The following is a 24,581-nucleotide window of genomic DNA, read 5'->3' as shown; positions in this document are numbered from 1 at the left end:
AAGAGAGAAGAAAATGAGCAGCTTCTTTCACTTTGTTCTCTTAGGGTCTGTTTAGTAACGTTTCTGTTTCTTTATTTTTTTGTTCTTTTGTTCCCCGGAACAGAAAAATAACAGAAATCCGTTTAGTAAAAAAAATCTATTTTTTCTATTTCTGTTCCAAAAAAGTGTTCCAGAAATAGATTTGGAACAGAAACAAGAAGCAAAAAAAATCTGCTTCTTGTTTCTGGAACAAGAAAAAAGAAACGATTTTTTTTCTAGAATTCTCTAAAAATAAGAAACAATCCATCAGCCGCAATCCGCCCACCGCCGCCTCTCACCGTCCTTCGCCGCCACCTACCCCCCGCCTTCTGCCGCCGCCGCCCGCCGGTCGCCTCCCGCCCGCTGGCCGCCTCTTGTCGTCAACCATCGTTCTCCACCGCTCGACGCTTGTCGCCACCCGCCACCGACCGCCGTCCCTCCACCGCTAGCCGCCATGCTCCATCGCCCGACGCTGCCCGCCACCCTGGCTGGCCGGGCCGCCCTCCCCGCCTAACCACCCGACGCCGGCGATCACCCACCACCGGTCGCCGTCCTTGGCCGCCGCTGGCCACCCATCGCCGGCCGCCATCCTCCGTCGCCAGCCATTGTGCTCCACCGCCCGACGCCGGCCACCACCCGGCGCTGGCTGCCCTCGGCCGCCGGCCACCTCTTACCTCTGGCCACCCGACGCCGGTGGTCACCCACCATCGGCCGCCATCCTTCACCAACGACTGCCGTGCTCCATCGACCGACGATGCCCACCCTCCGCTGCCAGCCACCTCCCACCGCCGCCCCCCACTGCCGTCACCACCGCCTGACGCCACCGTGCTCCACCGCTGACCGCCGTGCTCCACTACCTCCCACCGCCGACCGCCATCCTCTGCCGCCGCCGACCACCGTCCTCCGCCCCCCACCGCCCCCCACCACCACCCGCCGTCCTCCGCCGGTAGTTTATAAGGGAGAAACTCGTCCATGGAATAGAAATGGATCATTCGCACCTAAACGCGTTTCTATTCTTTTTCTATTCCAGGAATAGAAATTTTGTGTAGTTACTAAACGCTATTTTTTGGTCAGAAACTGTTCCAAGAAATAGAAATAGAAAAAACTATTTCTGATAAAAAATTGTTTCTGGAAACAGAAACGTTGCTATGCAGACCCTTATCCTCGTCTTCTTTTGTACTCTCTCTCCGCGTTAGCTTCTCTTTGAATAAAGAAGAGGAAGCTAGTGAGCAAGGGGGAGAGAGGCCACAACGTGAGGCCAAAGGTGGAGACAGAGAAAAGCTCTAATCAGAAGGAGGTGAGAGCTGTAGCTCGCTTGGGAAGTGAGAGCAAGAAGGTGCTCTCTTGAAGATCCCTGTGTTTGTGCATATATTTACATCCATTTTGAATGTTTTCGTGAGGTTAAACACCATGGGTTTCGGGTATAATTATAGGGCTGGAAAACACTTGACCGCAAGTGATTGTGTGAACTCTGTAATACTCCTCCGATTTAATAATGGATTATTTGTTGGCTCTCTCCGTGGACGTAGATTTCGATACTCACGTAAACTTCTCATGTGATTTTCTTCTTCCACTCTGTTCCACGTCCTAATTCCGTCGCTCTCGTTTACGCTTCCGCGCACAACATTCTTTATTTTGGCAAATATATGCCTTGGAAAGATCACCATTAATCGTTAAGAAGCTGGAATCAAGATGATTAACCGAGGATGTACATGAAGTAGTCAGTATAAAAAATCAGAACTGTACCAATGTCGAACTTCTCCCATAATCTTTGTCGATTCTAATAGGGTATTCGCAAAATAGACTAAATAGCTCATTAACCTCAAAATGGAAGACATGGAAGGAAGTTATTGCATCCGTAGGAAATCAGGGGTTGGAACAAAAGAGCAAATCAGGTTTGGATCCAAGAAAGAGTAAAGCTACCAATAGACATTATCAAGAAGCGATTAGTCTTAGCAGCTTTTTACACAAATGGCTTAACACGTTCCCTCTTCTCCAAGATATATTCAGACAATATGTTCGACATGAACCTGGGTTCAAATATCAGCAACATCTCTCCATCACTCTCCAGCTATAACCTGCAAGTAGAATATCGAAAGGAAACTTAATTTATAGTTTCTAATTTCCAAACTTCCATTTTGGTGACCAGCAGAATAATATACTACTATTGGTACTAACACAATAAACTTGAGCACGACTGGACTTTGTATAAGCAATGAAACCTAAATGCAATAAACTAACCAAGTCAATCCTTTGCTAAGACATAACGAAGTCCACTCATTTGCAAGAAAAAAAGAAAATGATCTCATGGTAGAGACTTTTGTTTGACCTGAAAAGAAAATGACAAACTGGAGTACTCACTCTAAAAATTTCAATTGCCTGCAGAATTTTACCACTTGATTTGTAGAGAACAGAAATTCTTTAGTTTGCCACTTCATCGTGGACCAGATAGAACTGACGGTAATAAAGCAGTGGAAGCACTGTATTTGGCTTCCATTTGACCGAATTTTGCTGCTCCATTAGTGGAAGGCTGAGCAGAGAAGTTGTAATCCAGGTTGTCTTGAACATCCGAAACACCCTCTAACACCTTAATGACTATTGACATGGAAGGCCTCTTAGTATAATCTCCCTGCAAGCACCATGCAGCAAGCCTCATCGTGTTCACCGCCTGCAGGCCATTTAGTTGCATATCCTCGCTATAGTTATCCACAATGTCCAGCAATCGTTCCTCTTCAGCCTTTCTCTTAAAAAGGCTCAGTAAATGCATGTCGTCTTCATCTAAAGAGCGATCGAAGATTTTTCTCCCACAGACTATCTCCAAGATTACCACTCCAAAGCTGTACACGTCCACCTTTTCAGTAATTGCTGCACTAAGCCACTCAGGGGCCAAATAACCAGGAGTTCCTCTCATGGTTGTGACAACTTGGCTTTGGTCCCTATCAATCAACTTGGACAATCCAAAATCAGCAACCTTAGCATTAAAATTCCTGTCCAAGAGGATATTTTGGGGTTTAATGTCTAAGTGAACTATCTTTTGTCTGCAATCTTCATGAAGATAATTTAGTCCTTTTGCTATATCGAAAATGATCTTTTTCCTTTGTTGCCAATCAAGAACACATTCATTGGATTTGTGAAAGATCCATCTATCTAGAGACCCATTCGACATGTACTCATAGATAAGGAGCCTATGGAATTTCTCAGCACAAAATCCCATGAGTCTTACCAAGTTAACATGATGGATGCTACCGATAGTCTCAACTTCGGCTAGAAAGGATTTCTTGACCTGCCCAAAACCATCAAGGCGCTTTACAGCAACTTTTGTGCCGTCAATTAGAGTACCCTCGAAAACAGAACCAAAACCACCTCCGCCAAGCTTTTTACTAAAGTTGTCTGTAATGGCTTTCAGGTCATCGTATGAGAATCTTGTGGGCATTCCAGGTACCTGATCAAGGTAATCCTCCTCTGCTTCATTATCATCTCTCTTCCGAACAAACAAAACTATGACTACGATGAAAAATATCACAGCAAAGAGAACTCCGAGGCTGGACCCAAGTATTACTGGGAGACGGTTGCTCCTTCGTTTGTCAACGGAAATATTGGGAGCTTCAATTTGTACTTTAAGGTAAGCAGTGGAGTTATAGAAAATTTTATTCTTGTCAATGTTCATGAGTGAAAACACCTGAGTTGGTAAGTAACAACTGCCGCTGCTGGAATTCGATCCATACTGGAATATAGCCGCTTTGCATGAGCAGTTCTTTGCACAGGTCTCTTTACAACTTAAAGCATCTATGTTCTCAAGATCTGAAGGGAAAGTAAAGTACATAACATCTTCAAGCTCCAGAAGACTTTGATATTGAGAAGCCCCACAAGACAATGGGACATTCTCAGAACACCCAAGATTAGGCTGCCTATCATCTACTAGCTTGAAATAGCTCGTTCCCCCACTTGAAGCCGGACAACTACACTGCCCATTGGAGCAAATTCCATATTGCCCGCACACTGTCGGATAAGCACAGTCCCCAAGAAACCCCGTCAAAAGATCGGCCACTTCTTTCCACTGAGATACCCACTCATACACTCTCAGATGCCCATCCGAGCCCAGCTTCATATATTGTGCAGAAGATGCTCGAGGGACTAAAATCACACTCACATTCGTGGTAGAATTTGAGAACAAAGTCAAGCTTCCATTTACAAACTCAACATATGGATACTCATTACTTGCCTGCAGATTAGCAATTTCATATTCGTAATAGATCTGAGGAGGACTAGTCTCCATTTGAGCAGATAAACCAGTGCTATTCATGGAAAGCGTAATCATATTGTTTACGGTCCAATTTGTCTCGGAAACACTCGGCATCAATCTTTGCCCCGCCATCAACTTTTGTCCAGGGACAAGTGAGTCGGTTGGCTGATCAAAAGACCGCCAAATAGTCACGTTATTCTTATCAAACAACTCAAGGTTCCTCAAATCTGTCAAGTTCAAGCCTACAACGGACTTGCCAGAAGTGTTTGTGGACCAAGCAACAGTACCGTCAGCATCTTTCAAAACCAAATCGCCTTCGGAAGTGAGCTCTAATGTCGCACCGATCTTTACAGGATTGTTTCGATTGGCAGACCACACTACTTGTGCAAATCCAATACTCGGTTGAACAATTAAAGCAGCACTATTAATTTGGACGATGAAAACGGCAAGTAGGTAAGTGTTGCAGTTACCATTACAGTAGAAGCCGCAGGCGTAGGCAGGGCCATAACCATTTGCAGCTCGGAGTAGAATCGACCGCACGATCGATCCATCTGTATATTGAACGGAGTGATTAGCTGTTGCGTTATTCGTCCACTGTGTTGAGAGCGTGGCAGTTGGATAATCGTAATTTTGAGGTTGAGCATCAATAAAGTTTTTGAATTGCGATAGAAAAACAAAGGAAAGAGAAAGAAAAAAAGAACAGAGGCTGCAGAACGAGACCATGGCCTGCAGTGAAAATTTGAGCAGAAAGAAGATTGATAATGGAAGAGAGGAGGGGAGAAATGAGAGATTGATGTGGAGGGCTGTAGGTCTCTAGAAACAGTCGCGTTTGGCGATTTGGGAACAAATAAAATAATGAAGTCAAATTTGGAGGAACTGGGGTGGTGGGTTTCATAAATGCGAGTGGAGTCCATTGATTAATTGCCGCATGCCCCACTCTTCAAAAATTTCAAATTTCTTTACCTTTTTCTTTCTTTTCTTCTCCCGTTCCTCTCCCTCTTCTCGCTTTCCTTTTCTTCTCATTCCTTCTTCAACTGGCGGAACCTGTAGACTTGTCGTCACTCTAGCAAAGAGTGCTCAAAGGATGCCGTAACAGCAACAGATGTTGAAGACCCAAAAGCCAGCAGGAACGTTCTTTGTCTGGAGGCGTTGCAAGGGGGTTGATGCTTCTGAAGGCTCTGACCAAAACCCAGTACGGGTTTGATGGGGGAAGTCGTGTTATTACAATCAAAATCAGAACTTTCTTTGTCTGGAGGAGTTGTGGAAGAAACTGAAACAGAAGAGATTCTAGGTTTCGTGTAATTAGGAAAGTCAAAGAATGAGTGGTTCCTCGGACCGATTGGCTTTCGGACAGTGCTTACGACATCGAAGGTGAAGGAAGCAAACGATGGTCTAAATAGGGCACTAACAGTTTCCATATCGCGCGGCGGCAAGGGCGATCGCTCGAGGCGGGATCGCTCGAGCAGAGGCGGAAAGTGATTGTTTGAAGGAAGGAAGGAAAAGAAAAAGAAAGTGAGCAGGAAGAGAGAGAAACGGGAAAATAAAAGAAAACAGAAAAGAAACTTTAAATTGCTGAAGAGTGGGACCCACTGTGTCCACGTGGCAATTTATCAATCCCGGTTTATATTACGGTTAATCGGTTTCCGGTCTGGTCCGGTCCTACCCAAAAATCGGGAACCGGATCAGGAGGACCGGTTTCCAATTTCTAGAACCGGTCACTTGGTAATGAGCACTAGCTCGCAGAATCAATCAAAGTCTCTAATTTACGCAAATCTCCATCCGCAAACCCCGTCATTGCTCTCGGACAGCAAAGAAGGCAATGCGAAGATTAAGAGAGACATAAAAGGACGGAACCAAAATGAGGCAAACCAGAAGCCAAAACACCAATTTACATCTTAGCGACGAAAATGAATCATTCACATCTCCAAAACGAGCGATCGAAATCTAAGAAAAACAGAGACAATAGAAAGTCGAGTTAGAAAAACTTGAAAGGGCCTTTTGAGATTGAGAGTCGAGCGAGAGCCGAAAGGGATGTTTGAGAGTTGAGTGAGAGCCAAGTCGCAGAAAGAGTGAAGAAGCAAGAGGGAAAGAGCGAAGAGCATCGACGTCGAGCAAGGCATGAGGTGAGAGGGAAGGGAAAGACAATATTAGATTAGGGTTTTAAATTAAAAAAATTAAATATATATAATTTATCCGGTTCTCGGTCTGATTTCCAGCTTGAAATCGGGAACCGGACTGACCGGACACCGGTTTTAAAAATACGAAGCAAGAACCAGATCAGCACCCCCTAAAATCGCCCATAACTAGATGCTTCGGTCCGGTTCCGGCAGTTGACCGATTGATTTTGCTCACCCCTGATCTATACAAGTCTCCACACGTGAACCCGAACCGAACCAAGAAGATTATACATGGCAGGCTTCTGTATTATTTAGGCCCTTCGCTATTTAACTAAGAATATTATATTGAGTGGAGACAAAAATAAAAATTAATAAATAATAACAGAAACAATTAAAAATGCCATGCACCATAATCATAGTCTTAAAATCAGAATGACCATTTTGACAAAAAAAAATCAGAATGACCATAGGCCTTACAGATCTTTTGAATGCAGTGCATAAGCCACCCAGAACCGGTCATCAACTACATTTGTCTTAACGTGGGAGTGATAATCTTTTGACTCACATTAGATTAAATTAATAAAGTAGCTACCAATCGATTACTTATTCAATTTGAACACGCCAAGCATATCAATTCAGTTTAACATAGGACGAAGTGGGAAACTATATTTCTACTTGCCGGAAACTATTAAAAAACAAATGCTCACTACCTAACGAAGAGATTATGCTCGGAGATGTCAAAATTGATTTGGAGAAAAGAGTCCGAGAGAAAGAGACGATTCCTCCAAGTCAAGTACTATGTTGATTGAAAGATCACATAGTTGAATCTTGAATGCCCCAATCATCTCGGTTCCTTACATATGCCTCAGAAAGATCACGGTGGATTGTTAAGAAGCTGGAAATCAAGATGAGTAACTTGTATGACATTCTGAAATCCGACCCACTTGAGATTTATGAAATGGATAGTTTATGGACATGCTTGTAATTAGATCTCGCCCGGAATTGATCACTTCGGGAATACTAACCGTTAGGGAAAGGCTAATTAGGGATTTAAATTCGCGCGACCAAAAAACTCGATCGTGAACCGACTTTCGACCATGAAAATTGTTGGGGTGACATTTTGAGCCAATGTAGGCCGATCCAAGGATAGCTAGGGATCAGTTCGCCATTGTCATACGAGTGGATCGCAGGTAATTCCGCTTGACCACGAAATGAACTGACGAATGACCCTAAATCTATACCAAACGATGGTGCTCGTCGGATCTAGCGATCGATTCTCGCGATTAAGTGACCACCGAGGTCGTCACGACCCGAGTAAACTTGAACGTGGCTTGATTTAGTATCGGCCACGGGTCAACAATGCGAATTTCCTCAAAAATCACCCGTTAGTATGAGATATGCGCAAGTTACGTTATTTAGAACTTAGTCATTAATTAGAGACCAAGTTGGGCATTGGAAATTTAGAAAGTCACGACAGATCATTTGAACGATGTTGTCATTTGCTCGAGTAGCCTCGGATTTGCCCAAATCCCTAAGAAAAATTGAATTTCGGCGAGAAATGGAAAATGACCATTTTACCCCTAGAAGTTTGTTAAGGCCAATGTAATTGGGGAAGGGCATTTTGGTCATTTCGCCCTAGCCTTAGAAATAGAAATTTTTGGACAATTTTGCCCTTGGACTTTTTGTGAAATTCCCAAATTGCCCTTGGATATTTTGGAAAAGATTCGATCCGGACCATTGATCTCAAGATAAGATCGAATCTAGACCGTTGATTTGAATTGTGAGAGAGGGGCATGATGGTCAATTGGCACACCAATAATTGACCTTAGATTATTTAAGTCCCAAACTCTTTCTCTCTCTCCTCACTCTCTCCCTCACTCTCGGCAAACCCCCCCCTCACCTACCGACCGCCTCCTCCCCCTTGGCCGTACCGCCGCCGTGCCGGCCACCGTCCGCCGTCGCTGCCCACCCGGTCACCAAGTCGTGTCCTCGCCACTTTCTCGTCGCCGTCTCTCTCTCCTTTCCGTGGCCATGAGCAGCCGGCCGAGCAAGCCAGCCGTCCACCGCCTAGCCGTAGCAGCCGCTCGTTGAAGCTGCCGCTCGCCCCCACCGCCGCTCATCTCACCAACCCTCTCTCTCTCTCTCTCTCCTGTTTTATCCTCACCGAGCACCACCACTAGCCCCCCCTGCGATCCTGTTCAGCCGTGGGAAGCCAGCAAACCGCCAACCACTGCCGCTCGCCGTCGCCGCCTAGCCGCTCACCGTCGTCACTCGCCGCCGTGAGGCCACCGGCCTGCCGCCCCAATTCCACTCTAGCCGAGCTAGCCTAGAGTTCGTGTAAGTCGCCCCCTAAACCCTATTTAGGATGTCGGGTATCGGTAGACTTGATTAGGGGCTGATCGGACTTAATTAGGGGCTGTTTTGGGGTTTAATTGGGACTGTTTAGGGCTGTTCGGTTTGGATTAATTAGGGGCTGATGTTGGCTGACTTTAGGGGTGAAATGGTGATGGTTTGGGACTGAATTGAGGTGGAATTAGGTGCTGGAAATTGGGACTCGTAGTGACGAGCATATGGTTCGGTTTAAGGGCAAATGGTGTCGGTTTGGTGCGTTGAATAGTGGCTGAATTGTGATGCTAGTTGTGACTTAAAATGAGTTCAGAAATGCCGAATTTATGCTCACCATATTGGCTGCGATAGTGGGCCCGTTAGTGGCCTTGTATGTTTGTTGAATCGTGAGCTAAGTGATTTAAATGTGGGCTATTGTGTGCGCGCATGGGCTGAATTGATTTAATTGGTAATCGGCCATGATTGAATGTTGATTGAGCATGAGAAATGTGTGTGGTTTGGTGCGTGCACGGGCCAAAGGTGATTGGCTAATATATTGGCATGTTGGTGTCGAGCAAGCGAACGTGTGAGAAATCGTGTGTGATGTTGTATGTGTGATTACGGAAATCCCTGAGGCGGTACCATTACGCGGGCCACGAAGTGTTGTTATTGTGAGTTAGTCGCAGTGAACATGAGGCGGTACTACTACGCGGGTCACTGGCGAGTCGAGTGGAAAATGCGAGATGGTCGCAGTAAACCTAAGGCGGTACCATTACGCGGGTCACTGGCGAGTCGAATGAAAAGAATGCGATGAAGCAGGAACGAGTGCGTAAAATATAATTAGAATGTGCATGTAGATGAAAATTGTGCTATTGTGGCTAACGTGCAGGTTGCACGCAGGAAAGGCCCTGGTAAGTATAAATTGTGTGCCTGCTACGTGATGGCTGAATGTGGTTGTGTTTGTGATTGTCTGGAGGTACGTGATAGCCTAGGTGGGGGTTTAGGGTGTGTACTTATTAAGATGTAATCTCATGGTTGTTTCAACCAACAATTTCAGAACCTCGACCTGAGCCATGAATCTTCCGCCACCGCCGCCGCAGCGTTTTGGGATTCCTATGCACACCGATCATGATGTTGTGGAGTATTCAATAGACGACGATAGGACCTGGATTAAACATACCACCGTAGTTTGGGTAGATGTAGGACTACCTCTCTGGCAGGCCCATACTTACGTTGCCTGGATCTTTAGAGACGGGATAGATGAGTTTGGCCCGTCCGAGGCTTTGATGTCCCTTTTGATGGAGTGGGGGATTGGGATCCGACCGCCGTACCCCCTTCCGGATGGTGAGATGACTAGTTTGGAGACTAGTCTGGCGCAATCTGCATATCAGGCCGCTCCTGCAGCACCCGAGCCTCCCCTGGCCGAGCCTGATCCGGAGCCGGAAGAGTCCCAGGCAGGGTACGACCCGATGGATGTGGATCTCGAGGCAATACCCGAGGAGGAACCAAAAGAAGACGAGGCCCCAGAAGAAGAGCCTGAAGGAGAACCAGAGGATGCACCCGAAGGTGAGCCAGAGTATGTGCCAGAGTACGATCCCGAGTTTGTGCCGGAGGACGAGTCGGACGAGGGGCCAGATGAGGAGGAGCGGGTCGAGGTTCCAGCGGAGTCGGGTGATATAAACAACCCGATTGAGATCGAAGCGGAGCCGGAGTCCTCAGAGGAGCAGACAGTTCAGGGGGATTCAGATTTGGGTGATGAGGAGTCGGACTCTGAGTGGACGCCATCCAGAGGACGTAGGGGCTAGTGTAGGGGCTGGAAGTAGGCCTTTTGAGGTGTTCTAATTTTGGAGATAGGGTACCCAGGCTATCAATCTTTTTGACATCGGTGATGTGTAGTTGATAGTACGGTGTACATGTATAGGAGATGGATTGTATATGATGGATGTTGTATAAAGATGGTTAAGTAATGGATATGTTTATTCTCCCTTTTAACCCTAGTTATTCTTGTCCGGGTATTTGTGGCTTTCGCTGATTGTTTTAAATCTATGATAAGTTGAATTTGGGTCAGCGATTTTCTGGGACGTCGCATTATTCGACCAGTGAAGGGTGTTGCGTGCTCTATGGGGTTCGGGGCATGACATCACGGTATTGATTTGGTATGAGAGCGAAGACAGCTCGATCTAAGTTGGTCGAAGCCTGGAGTGATAAGGAGCGGAGACCCTGGGGTAGTAATCTAGGGAGACCTTAGCAAGTCATAGGGTGGAATGAGCTACACGTGCCTCCAGATTGTTTGTTGTGATTGTTGGGTGAATTAATTGTTATAACGATTGAAATGCAGGTGCGTCTGGACCTGAGGTAAGTGCACAGATCCTATTGAGTGTGGCCTTATGCTGTGGTGATTGATTACCTGCCGAGTGGATTGTTGTGCTAATTCACTACCTAGGACTAGACTGGTATAATTGACCTAGACTTCTAATTCCTGAGTGGAATTATAGGAGGTAGTCGAGTGGTAGAAATCGTGAGGATGAGTTCGCGAGGTAGAGGAACTGGGGGTCCGTCCAGCTCACGAGCTCGACCTGTAGAGGATCCTAGAATGGATGCGGTCATGAGGACCCTAGAAGAAATTGGTAACCTGATAGGACGGCAGACTCAGGAACGAGCTGCCACTATTGCCCAAGCTGCCGAGGCCGCTGCTGCCAACAATAATAATGGGATTCAAGGGCAGGGGCAGGTGAATGCAAATAGGCAAATGCACCAATTATTAGAACAGTTTCTAAAGTTAAAGCCTCCTAAGTTTGATGGTAGAGGCGATCTTGAGGGTGCATCGCTGTGGGTGGAGGAATTAGAAAAGGCTTTTGAAGTATTGGGGTGTACACACGAGGAGAAAGTGACATTAGCAGTATATCAACTGCAAGAAAATGCAAATGATTGGTGGAAAGCCACCAGAGGAAGGGTATTCCCGGCTGGTACTGCTCAGACTTGGGCGATGTTTGTGGAAACCTTTAATGGTAAATATTTTTCTGAGAGTGCCCGGGAACAGAAATTATCTGAGTTTATGAGGCTACGTCAAGGGCAGAGGACAGTAGATCAGTACGAAGCTGAATTTGCTCGGTTGTCTAAGTTCGCCCCGAAGATGGTTGAGGACTTGTTGGATAAGGCTCGGAGGTTCCGAGACGGCTTGAAGCCAGACCTTCGTAGCCAAATGATTTCGTTAAATTTAAGAGAGTATAATGAGATCTATGACAGGGCTCAAGCGATTGAGCGGGATTTAACGGATAGGGCTGCCGCTTCTGGGTTGAGATTTGCTCAGGGTAGGGATAACCGACAGTTAGGAAAGAGGCCAATGACGGGTAATCGACGTTTCGTCCCTCCTGCTAGAAGGAATATAGGGAAACGGGCCCGTAACCAGAATAGTCCATGTCGGGTGTGAGGGGAAAGACATGGAAATGGACCTTGCCCAACCAAGGGCAGAGCATGTTTCGGATGTGGCGGATTTGGTCATCATATAAGGTTTTGCCCCAACCTCAGGCAGAATAGATCGCCTGCGTTACCACCACCCCGGAACGGGAACCCAACCGGAGCTGCCCAGACAGCTAATCAGAATAGGCCACAGGCCCAAGGACGGGTATATGCCATGGCCAGAAGAGAGATTGAGAATGCGCCAGGGGTTGTCACAGGTACGGTTTCTCTGTGCGATCATGCTACGTATGCTTTATTTGACCCCGGGGCATCACATTCATTTATATCTGAGCAATTTATTGAGTTGATTGGTATAGAACCGCAGTTGCTTGATGTTGTGTTGTGTGTTACAACTCCCTTGAATGATAAAATGCTAGTCTCGTTGGGGTGCCCGAATTGTGAGATTGTGATTAGGGATAGGGAGGAAAAGATTGATTTAGCGGTTCTAGCCATGTATGATTTTGATGTGATAGTGGGTATGGATTAGCTGTCTAAGCAGAAGGCCGTAATGGATTCTAGTAGCAGGGTGATCCAATTTAATCCCGTTGGACATCCGGAATTTAAATTTGTAGGAAATCGAGGAGGACCCTCGATCCCATGGATTTCGTTGCTAGAAATGACTAAGTTGTTGGATGTAGTGGATTCGACAGTTGAAGAGCCGAGGCTAGAGGACATAGCCGTTGTGTGCGATTATCTCGATGTCTTTCCTCAGGAATTGTCGGGATTGCCACCAGAAAGAGAAGTAGAGTTTGTAATTGAGTTGGCCCCTGGAACTGAGCCAATCTCGAAGGCACCTTATAGAATGTCGTTGTCGGAGTTAAAGGAGTTAAAGGTGCTAATGCAAGAATTATTAGACAAAGGATTTATTCGTCCGAGTGCGTCTTTGTGGGAAGCGCCAGTTTTATTTGTGAGGAAGAAAGATGGATCGTTGAGGTTATGTATTGACTACAGGTAGCTAAATCAGGTGACGATCAAAAATAAATATCCTCTGCCGAGGATTGATGATTTGTTTGAACAATTACAAGGGGCTTTGGTGTTTTCTAAAATTGATTTGAGAACGGGATATCATCAATTGAGGATTAGGAAGGAGGATATACCGAAGACGGCATTTAGGACGAGGTATGGACATTATGAATTTACGGTAATGTCATTTGGATTGACGAACGCCCCTGCTGTCTTTATGGACTTAATGAATCGAATGTTTAAGAAGTTCTTAGATCAATTTGTAATTGTTTTCATAGACGATATACTAGTGTACTCGGAGAGCCTAGAGAAGCATGAGTTTCATTTGAGTAAAGTTTTGCAGACTTTAAAAGAGAACGCACTTTATGCTAAGTTTAGCAAGTGCGAGTTCTGGCTCAATCGAGTAGCATTTCTCGGACACGTGATCTCCGGGGAAGGAATCTCAGTGGATCCAATAAAGATTGAGGCGGTAATGAAGTGGCCGAGACCGATGACGGTAACAGAGGTTCGAAGCTTTCTGGGTTTGGCAGGATATTACCGACGTTTCATGGAAGGGTTTTCGGTAATAGCGACACCGTTGACACATTTGTTGAAAAAGGAAACAAGGTTTGAATGGACCGATAAATGTGAAAGGAGTTTTCAGGAATTAAAACATAGATTGACCACGGCACCGGCGTTGACTATTCTATCAGGACCCGGAGGATACGAGATTTATAGTGATGCGTCGTTGAAAGGACTAGGGTGTGTACTCATGCAAAATGGACAAGTAGTGGCCTACGCGTCAAGACAGTTAAGACCGCATGAGTTGAACTACCTGACGCATGATTTGGAGTTAGCCGCTATAGTATTCGCCCTTAAGATTTGGCGACATTATTTATGCGGAGAGAAATTTCAGATATATACAGATTACCATAGCCTTAAATATTTGTTTTCTCAAAATGAGTTAAACATGAGGCAGCGTCGATGGATGGAATTACTGAAGGATTACGATTGTGATATTTATATCACCCCGGGAAGGCCAACCGGGTAGCAGATGCATTGAGTTGGAAGTCAAGCATCGCACACTTGATAGTCAAGGAATGGGCTTTGTTGGAAAAAATGCGGGACTCGGAATTTAGATTCGAAGTAAGTCAAGTCTCGAGCTTGCTAGCCACGCTAAGGATTGAACCGGAGATCCAAGCTATGATTAAGACTTTGCAGTCTACGGATCGAGAAATCCAAAAGATTTTAGAGATGGATAATACCAAGAGAAAGCCGGACTTCCAGATATCCGAAGACGGGATATTGAAGTTCCGAGGACGAATATGCGTGCCTGACGATTCTGAACTTAAGGAAGAAATTTTGCCAGAAGCGCATTGTAGTAGTTATAGTATCCACCCAGGTAGTACCAAAATATATCAAAATTTGAGGCAGCATTATTGGTGGAATGGTATGAAGATAAATATAGCCAGACATGTGGCCAAGTGTTTGACGTGCCAGCAAGTGAAGGCACAACATTGTAAGTCCGGAGGATTATTACGACCTTTGGAAATCCTAGAATGGAAATGGGAACATATAACTATGGATTTTGTGACGGGATTACCAAGAAGCCAGAGAGGCCGTGATACTATTTGGGTGATTGTCGATAGATTGACAAAGTTGGCACACTTTTTGGCTGTGCGAAAAGACTTCGCATTAGATCGATATGCTGAGTTGTATATGCATCAAATAGTTCGATTGCATGGGGTACCAGTGACGATTACCTCAGATCGTGATCCTAGGTTTACCGTAAATTTTTGGAAAAGTCTGCAGACGACATTAGGATCAAAGCTGCAGTTTAGTACAGCTTACCATCCACAAACGGATGGCCAGTCTGAGAGGACAATTCAGACTTTAGAGGATATTCTTAGGGCATGTGTATTGGATTTTCAGGGTAAGTGGGAAGAGCAATTGCCCTTAGCAGAATTTGCGTATAATAATAGTCTTCAGCAGAGCATTGGAATGGCGCCCTTCGAAGCGTTATATGGCAGAGCATGTAGGACGCCCGTGTGTTGGAACGAAGTAGGAGAAAGGAGTATAACTGGGCCAGAATTAGTTCAACAGTCAGTTGAGGCTGTTAAGGTAATTCGTGAAAGGCTGAAAACAGCTCAAAGCCGCCAAAAGAGTTATGCAGACAGAAGGCGAAGAACTTTGGAGTTTCAAGTAGGGGATCACGTATTCCTTAAGGTATCGCCCATAAGAGGACTATCCAGATTCGGTAAGAAAGGGAAGTTGAGTCCGAGGTACGTAGGACCTTTTGAGGTTTTAGAAAAGATTGGAAATTTAGCTTACCGCCTTGCACTTCCGCCAAATTTGTCGCAAGTGCATAATGTGTTCCACGTATCAATGTTGAGAAAATATGAACCGGACCCAACTTACGTGTTGAATTATGAGGAGATAGAAGTCGATGACAGGGTGTCATATGTCGAGAGACCAGTAAGGATTGAAGATCGGAAAGAATGGGTTCTAAGGAATAAGACGATCCCGATGGTCAAGGTTCTTTGGGAACATCACGGGACAGAAGGCACGACGTGGGAAAGTGAAGAGCAAATGCAACGTCAATACCCCCACTTGTTTGAGTAGTTAGTGTGATTTGTAAATTTCGAAGACAAAATTTTTATAAGGGGGGAAGAGTTGTGACATTCTGAAATTCGACCCACTTGGGATTTATGAAATGGATAGTTTACGGACGTGCTTGTAGTTAGATCTTGCCCGAAATTGATTACTTCGGGAATACTAACCGTTAGGGAAAGGCTAATTAGGGATTTAAATTCGCGCGACCAAAGAACTCGATCGTGAACCGACTTTCGACCATGAAAATTGTCGAGGTGACATTTTGAGCCAATGTAGGCCGATCCAAGGATAGCTAGGGATCAGTTCGTCATTGTCATACGAGTGGATCGCGGGTGATTCCGCTTGACCACGAAATGAACTGACGAATGACCCTAAATCTATACCAAACGATCGTGCTCGTCGGATCTAGCGATCGATCCTCGCGATTAAGTGACAACCGAGATCGTCACGACCCGAGTAAACTTGAACGTGGCTTGATTTAGTATCGGCCACGGGTCAACAATGCGAATTTTCCCAAAAGCTACCCGTTAGTATGAGATATGCGCAAGTTACGTTATTTAGAACTTAGTCATTAATTAGAGATCAAGTTGGGCATTGAAAATTTAGAAAATCATGACAGATCATTTGGACGATGTTGTCATTTGCTCAGGTAGCCTCGGATTTGCCCGAATCCTTCATAAAAATTGAATTTCGGTGAGAAATGGAAAATGACCATTTTACCCCTGGAAGTTTGTTAAGGTCAATGTAATTGGGGAAGGGCATTTTGGTCATTTCGCCCTAGCCTTAGAAATATAAATTTTTGGACAATTTTGTCCTTGGACTTTTTGTGAAATCCCCAAATTGCCCTTTGATATTTTGAAAAAGATTCGATCCGGACCGTTGATCTCAAGATAAGATCGAATCTAGGCCGTTGATTTGGATTGTGAAAGAGGGGCATGATGGTCAATTGGCACACCAATAATTGACCTTAGATTATTTAAGTCCCAAACTCCTTCTCTCTCTCCTCACTCTCTCCCTCACTCTCGGTAAACCTCCCCCTCACCGACCGATTGCCTCCTCCCCTTTGGCCGTACCGCCGCCGTGCCGGCCACCGTCCGCCGTCGCTGCCCGCCCGGTCACCAAGCCGTGTCCTTGCCACCTTCTCGTCGCCGTCTCTCTCTCCTTTCCATGGCCGTGAGCAGCCGGCCGAGCAAGCCAGCCGTCCATCGCCTAGCCGTAGCAGCCACTCGTCGGAGCCGCCGCTCATCTCACCAACCCCCTCTCTCTCTCTCTCTCTCTCTCTCTCTCTCTCTCTCTCTCTCTCTCTCTCTCTCTCTCTCTCTCTCTCTCCTGTTTTGTCCTCACCGAGCACCACCACCAGCCCCCCCTACGATCCTGTTCAGCCTTGGGAAGCCAGCAGACCGCCAGCCACCGCCGCTCGCCGTACGCCGCCGCCGAGCCGCTCGCCGTCGCCGCTCGCCGCCGTGAGGCCAACGACCTGCTGCCCCAATTCCACTCTAGCCGAGCTAGCCTAGAGTTCGTGTAAGTCGCCCCCTAAACTCTATTTAGGATGTCGGGTATCGGTAGACTTGATTAGGGGCTGATCAGACTTAATTAGGGGCTATTTTGGGGTTTAATTGGGACTGTTTAGGGCTGTTCGGTTTGGATTAATTAGGGGCTGATGTTGGCTGACTTTAGGGGTGAAATGGTGATGGTTTGGGACTGAATTGAGGTGGAATTAGGTGCTGGAAATTGGGACTCGTAGTGACGAGCATATGGTTCGATTTAAGGGCAAATGGTGTCGGTTTGGTGCGTTGAACAGTGGCTGAATTGTGATGCTGGTTTTGACTTGAAATGAGTTCAGAAATGTCGAATTTATGCTCACCATATTGGCTGTGATTGTGGGCCCATTAGTGGCCTTGTATGTTTGTTAAATCGTGAGCTGAGTGATTTAAATGTGGGCTATTGTGTGCGCGCATGGGCTGAATTGATTTAATTGGTAATCGGCCATGATTGAATGTTGATTGAGCATGAGAAATGTGTGTGGTTTGGTGTGTGCACGGGCCAAGGGTAATTGGCTAATATATTGGCATGTTGGTGTCGAGCAAACGAACGAGTGAGAAATCGTGTATGATATTGTATGTGTGGTTACGGAAATCCCTGAGGCGGTACTATTACGCGGGCCACGAAGTGTTGTTATTGTGAGTTAGTCGCAGTGAACCTGAGGCAGTACTACTACGTGGGTCACTGGCGAGTCGAGTGGAAAATGTGAGATGGTCGCAGTGAACCTGATGCGGTACCGTTACGCGGGTCACTGGCGAGTCGGATGAAAAGAATGTGATGAGGCAGGAATGAGTGCGTAAAATATAATTAGAATGTGTATGTGATTGGAAATTGTGCTAATGTGGCTAACGTGCAGGTTGCACGCAGGAAAGGCCCTGGTAAGTATAAATTGTGTGCCTGATATGTGATGGCTAAATGTGGTTATGTTTGTGATTGTCTGGAGGTACGTGATAGCCTAGGTGGGGTTTAGGGTGTGTACTTATTGAGATGTATTCTCATGGTTGTTTCAACCAACAATTTCAGAACCCCGACCTGAGCCATGAATCTTCCGCCACCGCCGCCGCAGCGTTTTGGGATTCTTATGCACACCGATCATGATGTTGTGGAGTATCCAGTAGACGACGATAAGACCTGGATTAAACATACCACCGTAGTTTGGGTAGATGTAGGACTACCTATCTGACAGGCCCATACCCACGTTACCTGGATCTTTAGAGATGGGATAGATGAGTTTGGCCCCGTCCAAGGCTTTGATGTCCCTTTTGATGGAGTGGGGGATTGGGATCCGACCGCCGTACCCCCTTCCAGATGGTGAGATGACTAGTTTGGCGCAGTCTGGACATCAGGCCGCTCCTGCAACACCTGAGCCTCCCCTGGCCGAGCCTGATCTGGAGCTGGAAGAGTCCCAGGCAGGGTACGACCCGATGGATGTGGATCTCGAGGCAATACCCGAGGAGGAACTAGAAGAAGACGAGGCCCCAGAAAAAGAGCCCGAAGATGAGCATGAAGGAGAACCAGAGGACGCACCCGAGGGTGAGCTAGAGTATGTGCCAGAGTACGATCCTGAGTTTGTGCCGGAGGACGAGTCGGACGAGGGGTCAGATGAGGAGGAGCGGGTTGAGGTTCCAGCGAAGTCGGGTGATATAAACAACCCGATTAAGATTGAAGCCTCGCCGGAGTCCTCAGAGGAGCAGACAGTTCAGAGGGATTCAGATTCGGGTGATAAGGAGTCGGACTCTGAGTGGACGCCATCCAGAGGGCGTAGGGGCTAGTGTAGGGGCTGGAAGTAGGCCTTTTGAGGTGTTCCATTTTTGGAGATAGGGTACCCAGGCTATCAATCTTTTTGACATCGATGGTGTGTAGTTGATAGTACGGTGTGCATGTATAGGAGATGGATTGTATATGATGGATGTTGTATAAAGATGGTTAAGTAATGGATATGTTTATTCTCCCTTTTCACCCTAGTTATTCTTGTCCGGGTATTTGTGGCTTTCGCTGATTGTTTTAAATCTCTGATAAGTTGAATTTGGGTCAGCGATTTTCTGGGATGTCGCATTATTCGACTAGTGAAGGGTGTTGCGTGCTCGATGGGGTTCGGGGCGTGACAACTTGGGATACATCAGAAGTAGTCGATAAAATAAGTCGGAGATTTACCAATGATAAACTTCTCCAATTATCTTTATTGGTTCTAATAGTGAACTCCAAGGGCAGATTAAACATTTCATTAACCTCAAAATGAGGAAGACATGGAATGAAGCATCATTGAATCCGAAGGAAATCCGGTGTTGGAACAAAAAGTCAAATCAGGTTTGGATCCAAAAAACATTAAAGCCACCGAAAGACATTATCAAAAAAATTGACTAATCTTAGCAGCCTTTATACACAAATGACTCAAACAATTCCCTCTTTTCCTAGATAAATTCAGACACTATGGTCCGCATGAATCTGGGTTAAAATATCAGCAACATCTCTCCATTACTCCTCCAGCTGGAACTTGCAAGCGGAATATCGAAAGGGAACCTAAAGTTTGTAGTTTCTAATTTACGATCAACGTCTTTCATGAATTGAAAACAACACGCTTAGATAGAGAGAAAACGGCTTCACTTTCTAACAAAAAGGAAATCACTTTTCCTAAATCACTAAACAAATGAAACTAATAATTTTTTCTTGGAAATGATTTTCATGATAAAAAATTTTCTTTTATTATGAAAATTTTCGGTGAAACAAAAGCACGCAGTTTCTAATTTCCAAACTTCCATGGAGAAAGACCACTCGCACGAGGGAGCCGTCAGTGAATTTAACGGAGTGATTAGCTGTTGCATCGTTCGTCCACTTCGTATCAACTCCCACATTGAGCATGACAGAGCTCGAGAGTGTAGAGTGCGGACATGGCCGGAAACGAGAAATCGGGGAAGAAGACGAAGAAGAAGAATAGAGATTGAAGCGTGGGATAATTTTGGTTGAAAAAGCTCGTATGGTAGAGAACTAGAAATATTCAATTTTCATCCTTACTTCTACTTTTAATTTTTTTATATAATCTAAGCTTTCAGAATCAAAATTTTTTTTTGGGTCAGATTCTAAATTTAGTTGACACAAAAAAAGGCTCGACCTTTTAGTATAGACTCTTTGCTAAACTCGCTGAAAATAAAGACGTACTTACATGTATTACTTTTTGGAAATATCGTTTTATAATATTATATGTAATTTATTCATGATTTTCCAAATTTTGGTTTTGATTTTCTTCTTGTTGTATTTTGTTTCTTTTCTCTCTCTCTCTTTTTAGTTTTGTTGTCAAAGCTTTCTTCCCTATAGCAAATAATTTTTGTTAATATAAAATGACTTCCATTTTGGTGACGGTATTCCTATCACCGTTGGTACTAACTCGACCCATTAAACGGATGAGTCGGTTAGGATTTAGATTGGTCGAAAAAGAACTCAATTCAGATTGTTTCATTTTTATGCAATTTAAAAGTTAGGCTGAAGGAGGCTCCGTCAAATAAAAAAGTTTGAGTAAAGAATTTATAAAAATTGTAGATAAAGACGTAATTTAATACTTAAATATCTTAACAGTAATGATGACATTTAGGGGGGGTGGGGCGGCGGGTTGGCAATGGTCGCAGTCTCCACCTTATTTTTTCAAAACGTTTTGCCAACGGTTGTGAGCCCATGTCATCAAATCGGTAATTGTACAGTAATGATAATGTGCTTGAAATGCGTGTGTTCCCAATCCATTAAGACAATATGTAGTTAGTCATTTATATATTGGACCCATTTGATTCCGTCTTTAAAATTTCGAGGCAACTCATCATTGATATGCCCCATTAAATGTGAGTTACGGAAACTACCTCTAGTACTAATATAACAAACTTGGGTATGATTAGACTCTGCATAAGCGATAAAAATCTAATTGGAAAATGGCACAGTACTGCGCCTGCTTTGATGTGGTGATATTTTAATCGATTACTTGTGTGCCGCAATTTTAAAAGTTATTTATTTGAGGGACTTCGGTGATGTATCTCTGACTATTTGTTGTGTACATAACATATTGAGTGTGTTTATTTTAAAAAGATTTAAACCAAAGTGGAAAATCGGCCCGGCGATGCGAATTGATTTCGTTGCCTTCTTCATGAGCAGTCTTTGACTACAGAGGCAGCACAAGCAGCACTAGCGGTCCATCCATGGCAACTGATGGTGACGGCAATGCGCCGGCTGAAAGTCCACATCAACGCTGGCTATCCCTCGTCTTCCAATGAGAAGTCCCTCTATGTCGCCATGAAATTTGTCATGAATTGCGCCTGGGGCAAGAGAAGAACAATTTGGGGCTAGGGTTTTCGATTTGGTAACAGACAACACAAAGAAGACACAGTGATCTCGTCAGGAACGGAATCAACCGACATTGATTTGGAGTTGGCCCCAGTTCGTCAATTCGGAACAAGCAAAAAGCTGAACGGCAATGTTTATACACGCTGTTAATGACATCATCTTCACGGCTAGCCACTTCAAATGATTTTTCATTAGATTAATGCCACCCGGAGTTTTCAACAAAGGAAATCACTGAAAACACTCAACCGCTGAAAAGTTCAATTGTATACACAATTTTACCCCATACATAGAAAACAAAAATTAATATTAGTTTGTCGCTTCAACGTGGACCAGTTAAAACTGAGGGTGATAATGCAGTGGTAGCATTGAATTCTTGACCTGATTTATTTGCTCCATTAGTGGACGGCTGAGTAAAGAAATTGTAATCCAGGTTGTCTGGAACTTCCATGACACCCTCCATCACCTTGATGACCATCGACGTGGAAGGCCTCTTTGTATAATTTCCTTGCAAGCACCATGCAGCAATCCTCATCATAGTCAACACTTGAGACCCAATTAGTTGCATGTCCTCGTGATACTTATCCACAATGTCCAGCAACCGTTCCTCTTCTGCTTTTCTCTTAAAAAGGCTTAGTAAATGCATGTCTTCTTCATCTAGAGAGCGATCAAAGACTTTTCTCCCACAGACAGCGATCAAAGACTTTTCTCCCACAGACTATCTCCAAGATTACCACGCCAAAGCTATACACGTCAACCTTTTCAGTAATTGATGCACTCAGCCACTCGGGGGCCAAATAACCAGGAGTTCCTCTCATGTTTGTGACGACTCGGCTTTGGTTCCTATCGATCAACTTAGACATTCCAAAATCAGCAACCTTAGCATTGAAATTCCTATCCAAGAGAATATTTTGGGGTTTAATGTCTAGGTGTACAATCTTCAATCTGCAATCTTCATGAAGATAATTAAGTCCTTTTGCTATATCGAGAATGATCTTCTTTCTCTTTTGCCAGTCGAGAACACATTCATTGGATTTGTGAAAGATCCATCTATCTAGAGACCCATTCGACATATACTCATAAATAAGGATCCTGTGGGATTTCTCGGCACAAAACCCCACGAGTCTTACCAAGTTGATATGATGGATGCTACCAATAGTCTCAACTTCAGCTAGAAAGGATTTCTTGGCCTGCCCAAAACCATCAAGGCGCTTTACTGCAACTTTTGTGCCGTCAATTAGAGTACCCTCGAAAACAGAACCAAAACCACCTTCGCCAAGCTTTTTACTAAAGTCGTCTGTGATGGCTTTCAGATCATTGGACTTGAATCTTGTGGGCATTCCCGGTACTTGATCAAGGTATATCTCCTCTACTTCATTGTCATCTCTTTTCTGAACAAACAAAACTATGGCTACAATAAGAATCATCGTGGCAAAGAGAGCTCCGAGGCTGGACGCAAGTATTACAAGGAGACGGTTGCTCCTTCGATTGTTGACTAAAGCATTAGGAGCTTCATTGGTAGGAGGAGCTTCAGGAGAATGATTTAGAGACTTTGCGGAGTGCACATTTTGTACTTTTAGGTAAGCAGTAGAATTATAGGAATTCGTTTTCTTGTCAATGTTCATAAGTGAAAACACTTGAGTTGGTAAGTAACAACTGCCATTAGCAGGATTCGATCCATACATGAATATGGCCGCTTTGCAGGAACAGTTCTTTGCGCAGGCCTATTTACAACTTGAAGCATCTATGTTCTCGAGATTTGAAGTGAAAGCGAAGTACGTGACATCTGTGAGCTCCAGAAGACTTTGATTTTGTGAAGCCCCACAAGACAACGGAACATTCTCATAACACCCAAAATCAGGTTGAGTATCATCTACTGGCTTGAAATAGCTTGTTCCCCCATTCGAAGCCGGACAACTACATTGCCCGTTGGAGCAAATTCCATATTGTCCACACGCTGTCGGATAACCACAGTCCCCAAGATACTTCGTCAAAAGATCATCCACATCTACCCACACATATTCCCATTCCAAAGCATGATATTCCGACTGATACACTCTCAAATGCCCATCCGAGCCCAGCTTTATGTATTGTGCAGAAGATGCTTGAGGAACTGAAATCAAATTCACATTTCGGATAGAATTTGAGAAGAAAGCCAAGCTTCCATTTACGAACTCAACATATGGAGATTCAATATTTGCATTCCGATTATCAATAAGAGACTGGTAATAGATCTGAGGAGGACTAGTCTCCAATTGAGCAGATAAACCACGGCCATTCATGAAAAGCGTAATCATACTGTCTACGGTCCAGTTTGTCTGGGAAACACTCGGCACCAATCTTTGCCCCGCCATCAACTTTTGTCCGGGGACAAGCGAGTTGGTTGGATGATCAAAAGATTGCCAAATGGTCACATCATTCTTATCAAACAACACGAGCTTCCCCAAATCTGTTAGGTTCAAGCCTTCAACGGACTTACCAAAAGTGCTAGTGGACCAAGCAACAGTACCATCAACATCTTTCAACACCAAATCGCCTTCTGATGTGAGTTCTAATGTCGCACCAATCTTTACGGGATTGTTTCGATTGGCAGACCACACTACTCGAGGAATTGTATTAATTAATTGACCACCGTTGACGTGGACAATGAAAACAGCAAAGAGGTAAGTATTGCAGTTACCATTACAGTAGAAGCCGCAGGCATAGGCAGGGCCCATAAGTCCTTTCTCTCTGAGTAGAATTACTCGCATGATGGCATTCTCTCCATATTGAATGGCGAATATAGCTGTTGCGTTATTCGTCCACTTTGTTGAAAGCGTGGCAGTTGGATAATCAGAATCTAGAGCTTGAACATCAATCAAATTTGAGAATTTCGATAGAAAAACAAAAGAAAAAGAAAGAAGAAAAGAACAGAGACTGCAGAATGAGACCATGGCCTGCAGTGAAAATGTGACCACGGAGAAGATGGAGGAAGGAAGAGAGGAGGGAAGAAGATGAAAATT

At 44.8% G+C, this 24,581-nt stretch overlaps 2 protein-coding genes and 1 pseudogene across 2 annotated transcripts; 1 reads left to right on the top strand and 2 right to left on the bottom strand.

The window, feature by feature from the left end:
• Positions 1-1,745: 1,745 nt before the first annotated feature.
• LOC115694393 (G-type lectin S-receptor-like serine/threonine-protein kinase SD2-5) lies at positions 1,746-5,144 on the bottom strand. The gene is made up of 2 exons (XM_056315490.1): positions 2,380-5,144; positions 1,746-2,096 (listed from the first exon to the last, which is right to left on the bottom strand). Exon 1 carries the CDS (start codon positions 4,982-4,984, stop codon positions 2,453-2,455), a length of 2,532 nt encoding a protein of 843 aa, XP_056171465.1. The 5' UTR covers positions 4,985-5,144; the 3' UTR covers positions 1,746-2,096; positions 2,380-2,452.
• Positions 5,145-18,575: 13,431 nt separating this feature from the next.
• LOC130139172 (uncharacterized) lies at positions 18,576-19,031 on the top strand. Its single transcript, XM_056315599.1, has one exon. The coding sequence runs from the start codon at positions 18,576-18,578 to the stop codon at positions 19,029-19,031; it is 456 nt and encodes a 151-aa protein (XP_056171574.1).
• Positions 19,032-21,901: 2,870 nt separating this feature from the next.
• LOC130139171 (G-type lectin S-receptor-like serine/threonine-protein kinase SD2-5) lies at positions 21,902-24,512 on the bottom strand (annotated as a pseudogene).
• Positions 24,513-24,581: the final 69 nt, after the last annotated feature.

Source organism: Syzygium oleosum, unplaced genomic scaffold (assembly GCF_021117445.2).
Source record: "Syzygium oleosum isolate NSW1041296 unplaced genomic scaffold, Sole_v2.1 Sole_v2.10, whole genome shotgun sequence".
Lineage (NCBI taxonomy): Eukaryota > Viridiplantae > Streptophyta > Magnoliopsida > Myrtales > Myrtaceae > Syzygium > Syzygium oleosum.
Note: the sequence above shows the minus strand (reverse complement) of the source record. Positions and strands in the feature narration are given on the sequence as shown.

Excerpts from the sequence above, each read along its gene's own strand:
- LOC130139172 (XM_056315599.1), top strand. The coding sequence starts at position 18,576 with ATGACTAGTTTGGCGCAGTCTGGACATCAGGCCGCTCCTGCAACACCT.
- LOC115694393 (XM_056315490.1), bottom strand. The coding sequence starts at position 4,984 with ATGGTCTCGTTCTGCAGCCTCTGTTCTTTTTTTCTTTCTCTTTCCTTT.